At 38.6% G+C, this 9710-nt stretch overlaps 1 protein-coding gene across 1 annotated transcript; it reads right to left on the bottom strand.

Moving 5' to 3' along the window:
• Positions 1-3078: 3078 nt before the first annotated feature.
• Positions 3079-6208, bottom strand: LOC120038663 (oocyte zinc finger protein XlCOF19-like; the record flags this gene model as incomplete). Its single annotated transcript, XM_038984324.1, has 2 exons — positions 3079-3121; positions 5314-6208. Coding segments are annotated over 2 exons (938 nt in total), but the record flags the coding sequence as incomplete, so codon positions are not given.
• Between the last annotated feature and the right edge of the window lie 3502 nt (positions 6209-9710).

Below are 9710 nucleotides of genomic sequence, written 5' to 3'. Positions count from 1 at the left end.
AAGGAGATGATCGTGGACTTCAGGAAACCGCAGAGGGAGCACCCCCCTATCCACATCGATGGGACCGCAGTGGAGAAGGTGGAAAACTTCAGGTTCCTCTGCGTACACATCACTGACAAACTGAAATGGTCCACCAAACACAGACAGTGTGGTGTAGAAGGCGCAACAGCAACTCTTCAACCTCAGGAGGCTGAAGAAATTTGTCTGGGCACCTAAAACCCTCACAAACTTTTACAGGTGTAAAATTGAGAGCATCCTATCAGGCTGTATCACCGCCTGGTACGGCAACTGCACCGCCCTCAACTGCACCCCACCCCCCGGTGATGCGGTTTGCCCAACACATCCCCGGGGGCAAACTACCTGCCCTCCAGGACATCTACAGGACCCGATGTCACAGGAAGGCCAAAAATATCATCAAGGACAACATCCACCCGAGCCACTGCCTGTTCACCCCGCAATCATCCAGAAGGTGAGGTCAGTAGAGGTACATCAAAGCCGGGACAGAGAGACTGAAAAACAGCTTCTATCTCAAGGTCATCAGACTGTTAAATAGCCATCAGTAGCACATCAGAGGCTGCTGCCTATATACATAGAATTGGAATCACTAGCCATTTTAAAAATGGAACACTAGTCACTTTAATAATGTTTACATATTTTGCATTACTCACCTGATATACTGTATTCTATTCTATTCTACTGTATCTTAGTCTATGTATTACTCATCTCATATGTATATACTGTATTCTATCCTATTCTACTGTATCTTAGTCTATGTATTACTCATCTCATATGTATATACTGTATTCTATCCTATTCTACTGTATCTTAGTCTATGTATTACTCATCTCATATGTATACACTGTATTCTATCCTATTCTACTGTATCTTAGTCTATGCATTACTCATCTCATATGTATATACTGTATTCTATTCTATTCTACTGTATCTGTCTATGCATTACTCATCTCATATGTATATACTGTATTCTATCCTATTCTACTGTATCTTAGTCTATGCATTACTCATCTCATATGTATATACTGTATTCTATCCTATTCTACTGTATCTTAGTCTATGCATTACTCATCTCATATGTATATACTGTATTCTATCCTATTCTACTGTATCTTAGTCTATGCATTACTCATCTCATATGTATATACTGTATTCTATTCTATTCTACTGTATCTTAGTCTATGCATTACTCATCTCATATGTATATACTGTATTCTATTTTACTGTATCAGTCTATGTATTACTCATCTCATATGTATATACTGTATTCTATTTTACTGTATCAGTCTATGCATTACTCATCTCATATGTATATACTGTATTCTATCCTATTCTACTCTATCTTAGTCTGGCATTACTCCCCTAAATTTGTATATATTTTTAATTCCATTCCTTTAGATGTGTGTATTGTTGTGAAATTGTTCGATATTACTGCACTGTTGTCCTTGAGTGTCCCAGCCAGAGCCTAGACTTGAACCCGATCAAACATCTCTGGAGAGACATGAAAATAGCTGTGCAGCGACACTCCCCATCCAACCTGACAGAGCTTGAGAGGATCTCCAGAGAAGAATGGGAGAAACTCCCCAAATACAGGTGTGCCAAGCTTGTAGCGACATACCCAAGAAGACTCAAGGCTGTAATCGCTGCCAAAGGTGTTTCAACAAAGTACTGAGTAAAGGGTCTGAACACTTATGTAAATGTACGATTGGGCCGTAGTCATCACACTTCCATGATTAGTAAGAACTAGGGTAGACTTATATGAATATTGTTATTTATGATTCATACATACTTTCCTAACCCTAAAATGTACCTAAATAATCTACAAGATCAGAGTATTTTTAAACCAGTTGGAGACGGATGATGACTTTATTTAATTGATAGATTAGATTCTCAAACTAGATTCTGTTCTCTCCATTTAATTGATAGATTAGATTCTAGAACTAGATTCTGTTCTCCATTTAATTGATAGATTAGATTTCTAGAACTAGATTCTGTTCTCTCCATGTATTCTATAGATTAGATTCTAGAACTAGATTCTGTTCTCTCCATTTAATTGATAGATTAGATTCTAGAACTAGATTCTGTTCTCTCCATTTAATTGATAGATTAGATTCTAGAACTAGATTCTGTTCTCTCCATGTATTCTATAGATTAGATTCTAGAACTAGATTCTGTTCTCTCCATTTAATTGATAGATTAGATTCTAGAACTAGATTCTGTTCTCTCCATTTAATTGATAGATTAGATTCTAGAACTAGATTCTGTTCTCTCCATGTATTCTATAGATTAGATTCTAGAACTAGATTCTGTTCTCTCCATTTAATTGATAGATTAGATTCTAGAACTAGATTCTGTTCTCTCCATTTAATTGATAGATTAGATTCTAGAACTAGATTCTGTTCTCTCCATGTATTCTATAGATTAGATTCTAGAACTAGATTCTGTTCTCTCCATTTAATTGATAGATTAGATTCTAGAACTAGATTCTGTTCTCTCCATGTAATTGATAGATTAGATTCTAGAACTAGATTCTGTTCTCTCCATGTAATTGATAGATTAGATTCTAGAACTAGATTCTGTTCTCTCCATGTATTCTATAGAGTCTGTTGACAACATTCTAATTGAAAGGTATTCAACCGTATTTAAAATTCTTAAGATGAAATGTACTCTAAACCCTACTGAATGAAAACTCCATAACAAAATCTGTTGGACAGCAATTGTGAGGGTTTTCAGCAAGGTAGCATCACATGCAGAGTGTGCGTAGGCAAGGCATCGAGATCGGCCCCGGTCTCCTGGTAAAACACAGACCCCTCCTCCTACAGCATCACATGCAGAGTGTGCGTAGGCAAGGCATCGAGATCGGCCCCGGTCTCCTGGTAAAACACAGACCCCTCCTCCTACAGCATCACATGCAGAGTGTGCGTAGGCAAGGCATCGAAAATCGGCCACGGTCTCCAGGTAAAACACAGACCCCTCCAACAGCATTTATGTTCATTTTGAGAAAGTGGCACTACAGTCTCCGGGCAAAAAACTACTTGTGGGGCAAAAAAACACAACACCTGTCTATGAATTAGAGAGGTTACATTTCTCCAGATACTCAACTAGTCTACAGAAGACCAGTTTTATACTTGGATTAGCTAACACAACGTGTCATTGGAACACAGGAGTGATGGTTGCTGATAATGGGCCTCTGTATGCCTATGCAGATATTCCATGAAAAATCTGCCGTTTCCAGCTACAATAGTCATTTACAACATTAACTATGTCTACACTGTATTTCTGATCAATTGTATGTTACTTTAATGGACAAAAAATGGCTTTCTTTTAAAAAACAAGGTCATTTCTAAGTGAGCCCAACCTGTTGAACGGTAGTGTCCCTCTACATCCTCCCATGTCACTGAACCATTGGTCAATAATTCCCTGTTACAGAAAAACACTATTTCCATTGGTCAATAATTCCCTGTTACAGGAAAAACACTATTTCCATTGGTCAATAATTCCCTGTTACAGAAAAACACTATTTCCATTGGTCAATAATTCCCTGTTACAGAAAAACCCTATTTCCATTGGTCAATAATTCCCTGTTACAGGAAAAACACTATTTCCATTGGTCAATAATTCCCTGTTACAGAAAAAACACTATTTCCATTGGTCAATAATTCCCTGTTACAGGAAAAACACTATTTCCATTGGTCAATAATTCCCTGTTACAGGAAAAACCCTATTTCCATTGGTCAATAATTCCCTGTTACAGGAAAAACACTATTTCCATTGGTCAATAATTCCCTGTTACAGGAAAAACCCTATTTCCATTGGTCAATAATTCCCTGTTACAGGAAAAACACTATTTCCATTGGTCAATAATTCCCTGTTACAGGAAAAACACTATTTACATTGGTCAATAATTCCCTGTTACAGAAAAACACTATTTCCATTGGTCAATAATTCCCTGTTACAGATAAACACTATTTCCATTGGTCAATATTTCCCTGTTACAGAAAAACACTATTTCCATTGGTCAATAATTCCCTGTTACAGGAAAAACACTATTTCCATTGGTCAATAATTCCCTGTTACAGGAAAAACACTATTTCCATTGGTCAATAATTCCCTGTTACAGAAAAACACTATTTCCATTGGTCAATAATTCCCTGTTACAGAAAAACCCTATTTCCATTGGTCAATAATTCCCTGTTACAGAAAAACACTATTTCCATTGGTCAATAATTCCCTGTTACAGGAAAAACACTATTTCCATTGGTCAATAATTCCCTGTTACAGAAAAACACTATTTCCATTGGTCAATAATTCCCTGTTACAGGAAAAACCCTATTTCCATTGGTCAATAACTCCCTATTACAGAAAAAACACTATTTCCACTGGTCAATAATTCCCTGTTACAGGAAAAACACTATTTCCACTGGTCAATAATTCCCTATTACAGAAAAACACTATTTCCATTGGTCAATAATTCCCTATTACAGAAAAAACACTATTTCAATCAATAATTCAGTCAATAATTCCCTGTTACAGAAAAAACACTATTTCCATTGATTACTGTATTGACCTCTCGTCCTCTGTCTCTCTCGTACTCTGCCTTGTGTATTTATCTTCTAAATATTATTAGAGTCCCAACTTAGAATCAAATAGACTTCCCAAAGATAATATGTAATTTACTTAATTTCCAATTCACATTTACAATGACAATCTGAATGAAGAAATACTAATATTAATCTATTTAATAATTAACATGTTTGAAATATCCCAATTATATAGTGAACAACATTTAGGGGTTTACATTTGCATTCAATCAATCTGAAATTCATAATCAAAACATAATATTTTTATTACTATTTAATCCGATTTTCGACATGATCATGTCTTGAGTTGAACCCCAAAAAATGTAGACCTATTTTTCAGTATGATTTCATTCATAAAATATGATTTAATGTAGCATGAACAAAAACACAATTTCTCAATCAAAAACACAAGTCAGAACACAGCCTCTCTATTCTCTCATGTGTTTTCAGGTCCTCTGACTGGGAAAATGTCTTTTCACAATGAGAGCAGCGGTATGTTGTCTCCTCCTGTGTATTAGTATGTTGGAAAGGTTTTTCTCCTGTGTGTATTCTCTCATGCTTTTTCAGACTCCCTGACCACCTAAAACTCATTTCACACTGGGAACATTGGAAAGGTTTTACCCCTGTGTGTTTTCTCTCATGCTTTTTCAGACTCCCTGACCACCTAAAACTCTTTTCACACTGGGAACATTGGAAAGGTTTTACCCCTGTGTGTTTTCTCTCATGCTTTTTCAGACTCCCTGACCACCTAAAACTCTTTTCACACTGGGAACATTGGAAAGGTTTTTCTCCTGTGTGTATTCTCTCATGCGCTTTCAGGCTCCCTCGATGGGTAAAACTCTTTTCACAATTAGAACAGTGGTAAGGCTTTTCTCCTGTGTGTATTCTCTCATGCTCCTTCAGGCTCGCATAACACCTAAAATTCTTTCCACAGTGGGAACAGTGATAAGGCTTCTCTCCAGTGTGTCCCCTCTCATGCCTTTTCAAGCTCCCTAAACGGGTAAAACTCTTTTCACAACGGGAACATTGGTAAGGTTTTTCTCCTGAGTGTATTCTCTCATGCGCTTTCAGGCTTCCTCGATGAGTAAAACTCTTTTCACAATTGGAACAGTGGTAAGGCTTTTCTCCTGTGTGTATTCTCTCATGCTCCTTCAGGCTAACTAACTGAGTAAAACTCTTTACACAGTGGGAACAGTGGTACGGCTTCTCTCCAGAATGTATTCTCATGTGTATTTTCAGGTTCCCTAACCCAGTAAATATCTTTCCACACTGAGAGCAGTGGTACGTCTTCCTATCTTCTGTGTGTATTTCTTCATGTTGTTTCAGGTACCGTAACTTGGTAAACCTCTTTCCACACTGGGAACATTGGAAACACTTTTCTCTTGTCTGTGTCCTCTCATGCTCTTTTAGGTTCCCTAACTTGGTAAAACTCTTTCCACAGCGGGAGCAATCGTAAGGGTTTTCTCCTGTGTGCGTTCTCTCATGTACTTTCAGGTTCCTTAACCCCCTAAAACTCTGGGAACAGAAGTGTTGTCTTGCTGGTTTGGGCGTCTCTGGGTCTGGTTCCCCTGAAGGACTCTTCCCTCTGTCAGAGTGAGAGTCTGGTCCCTCTCCTACCAAAGACAAACAGAGTATCTAGTTAAATACTAAACAGAGAACTGAATTAAACCTCCATAAAATAAAACTGTCTTCCTGTGAGGCTAGATTCCTCAAAAACCTGAAGTGAGTTTTCAGAACATTCCATCAATAAAAACTTGGTGGCCGCCCTAATAATAATAATAGATAATGTCATGTTTATAGGCTGAGCAGAGCTCTATAATAATAGATAATGCCATGTTTATAGGCTGAACAGAGCTCTATAATTACTATGCAGTTCTATCAACATTTATCAACTACGTTAAACTAACAACATTAGCAAACCCGTTAGATATATTTCAGAGGATAAAAGTTTGATATTAAATTAAATGCAGTCGAATTTTACAATATACAGAATGTCCCACAAAATGTGTACATATTACTTTTTTGAAAACTTGTCACGTTCCTGACCTGTTTTCTGTTGTTTTGTATGTGTTTAGTTGGTCAGGACGTGAGCTGGGTGGGAATTCTATGTTGTGTGTCTAGTTTGTCTGTTTCTATGTCAGCCTAGTGTGGGTTCTCAATCAGAGACAGATGGTAGTCGTTGTCTCTGATTGAGACTCATATATAGGAGGCTTGTTTTGTGTTGGGATTTTGTGGGTGTTTGTTTCCTGTCTCTGTGATTGTCTGCACCAGATAGGTCTGTCTCGGTTTCTGCACATTTTGTTATTTTGTATGTTGTTTGTAGTGTTTCACTTATTATTTTATTAAACATGTTGAACACTAGCCGCGCTGCACTTTGGTCCTCTCTTTCACCCCAGGAAGAAAACCTTTACAAAACTCTCATAACTTAACTTACATGAAATACAATGAAAATCGGTGGTCAGCTAGCTAGAAGGGTGTATGTATTCGTAGTTAATATTATTATTGTTTCTTGTTGACTATTCTAATATAAATCATTCACGGTAAGGTAGTTATGTTGGATAAATAAAACACATAAGAAGCCGTATGTATCTTACATTAAAGGGCCAATGCAGCCGTTTTTAATCTCAACATCAAATCCTTTCTGGGTAACGATGAAGTAGCTTCCTGGTTTTGTTTTCAAAGATGTCCACTGTCTGGGTGTTCACTTCCCCCACGGGTTACTATAGCAACACACATCACCCTCACGGGTTACTATAGCAACACACATCACCCTCACGGGTTACTATAGCAACACACATCCCCTGTCATTTATATTTGTTTGTCAATTCTGAGCGACATTAAAGTTGTGAATTTGCTAATCCATTGTTAAGGTTTTGTTGGTGACCCGCTCTTAGGTGGTATACACATCTTACAGTGTAGTTATCAATTCCTCCATTAAATAATAACATATTGAAGCATCAACATTCAGTAGAACGCTGTTTTAAAACCACGCATCAGTTCAACAATAGTTTGTGCTCCTGTTTTTAAGACAGTACTTACTGGTCTTAATCAGATCTCCTGTCTCCTCCTCCTGTTCTTGTTCTTCCTTCTTCTCCTCCTTCAATGTGATAGTTATCTCTCCCTCCTTCACTCCAAAAACGGCATCTTCCTCTTCTTTCACTGTAACGTCTTTCTCTTCTTTCACTGTAACAGCCTCATTCTCTACTTGTTTTACTGTAACATCCTCTTCTTCCTTCTCCTCTTTCACGACAATGTTCAGCCACAGACCCTCTTTCTCCGTCCAGCAGACCTCTTCTTTAACAGGAGGAGAGAAGTTTAATAATAGTGAACTCATGGTCGGGGATGTTAGCTAGCTAGTTAGCATTAGCGACTAGCCTAGCGCTTGGCAAATTTAAGGCATCTGCCTGACTAACAATGTAAATATGAAAATAAATGTGGCAACTAGCTATAAAACGGAAGTATGTTTAAAACACAGAGGCAAATACGCACTGAAATAGTCTAAAAAGCTTGAACGTTTATGCTATGTCGCCTAGCAAGCTACTGAAGTGACTGACTCGCTGTTGTTGATGAAAAAGCGTCCCATCCACTAGATTACACGTCACACTGGCAGCATGGCCTGGGAAAAAAACACATCGCCATCTGCTGACTGGAGTGGATATACCGCAGTTATTTGATTTATTTAATCTTACATTTAACAAGGAATACGCCCCACTGCTGGAATAATCAGCAGATCTCATTCAAATTGGACGTGTTTTGGCCATGTTCTGTTATAATCTCCACCCGGCACAGCCAGAAGAGGACTGGCCACCCCTCATAGCCTGGTTCCTCTCTAGGTTTCTTCCTAGGTTTTGGCCTTTCTAGGGAGTTTTTCCTAGCCACCGTGCTTCTACACCTGCATTGCTTGCTGTTTGGGGTTTTAGGCTGGGTTTCTGTACAGCACTTCGAGATATTAGCTGATGTACGAAGGGCTATATAAAATAAACTTGATTTGATTTGATTGGATGTGTTAATGCTGCCCAGGAAGTTTAGATTGAGGACCTAGAAGGTGAAAATGTAACTGTTGTTTATTTTTATGTTTTATTTTCACCAGGTAGGCCAGGTAGGTGACCATGATGTCATAATGATAGTTTAACCAGGTAGGCCATGATGTCATAATGATAGTTTAACCAGGTAGGCCAGTTGAGATCAAGTTCTCATTTACAACTGCGACCTGGCCAAGATAAAGCAAAGCAGTGCGACAAAAAACAACACAGAGTTACACATGGGATAAACAAACGTACAGTCAATAACACAATAGAAAAATCTGCATACAGTGTGTGCAAATGGAGTAAGGAGGTAAAGCAATAAATAGGCCATTAGTGGCGAAGTAATTACAATTTAGCAATTTACACTGGAGTGATAGATCTGCAGATGAGGATGTGCAAGTAGAAATACTGGTGTGCAAAAGAGCAGAAAAACAAAAACAAATATGGGGATGAGGCAGTTGGTTGGATGGACTATTTACAGATGGGCTGTGTACAGCTGCAGCGATCGGTAAGCTGCTCTGACAGCTGACGCTTAAAGTTAGTGAGGGAGATATAAGTCTCCAAAAGGCGGCCAAAGGAGGTGTTGGCTTTGTGGATGACCAGTGAAAATATGCCTGCTGGAGCGCGTGCTACGGGTGGGTGTTGCTATGGTGACCAGTGAGCTGAGATAAGGCAGGGCTTTACCTAGCAAAGGCGTATAGATGACATGGAGCCAGTGGGTTTGGCGACGAATATGTAGCGAGGACCAGCCAACCAGAGTGTACAGGTCGCAGCGGTGGGTAGTATATGGGGTTTTGGTGACAAAACGGATAGCACTGTGATATACTACATCCAATTTGCTGAGTGTTGGAGGCTATTTTGTAAATGACATCGCCAAAGTCAAGGATCGGTAGGATGGTCAGTTTTACGAGGGTATGTTTAGCAGCATGAGTTAAGGATGCTTTGTTGCAAAATAGGAAGTTGATTCTAGATTTAATTTTGGATTGGAGATGCTTAATGTGAGTCTGGAAGGAGAGTTTACAGTCTAGCCAGACACTTAGGTATTTGTGGTTGTCCACATATTCTAAGTCAGAACTGCCAAGAGTAGTGA

This window comes from Salvelinus namaycush, unplaced genomic scaffold (assembly GCF_016432855.1).
Source record: "Salvelinus namaycush isolate Seneca unplaced genomic scaffold, SaNama_1.0 Scaffold23, whole genome shotgun sequence".
NCBI classification, from domain to species: domain Eukaryota; kingdom Metazoa; phylum Chordata; class Actinopteri; order Salmoniformes; family Salmonidae; genus Salvelinus; species Salvelinus namaycush.
Note: the sequence above shows the minus strand (reverse complement) of the source record. Positions and strands in the feature narration are given on the sequence as shown.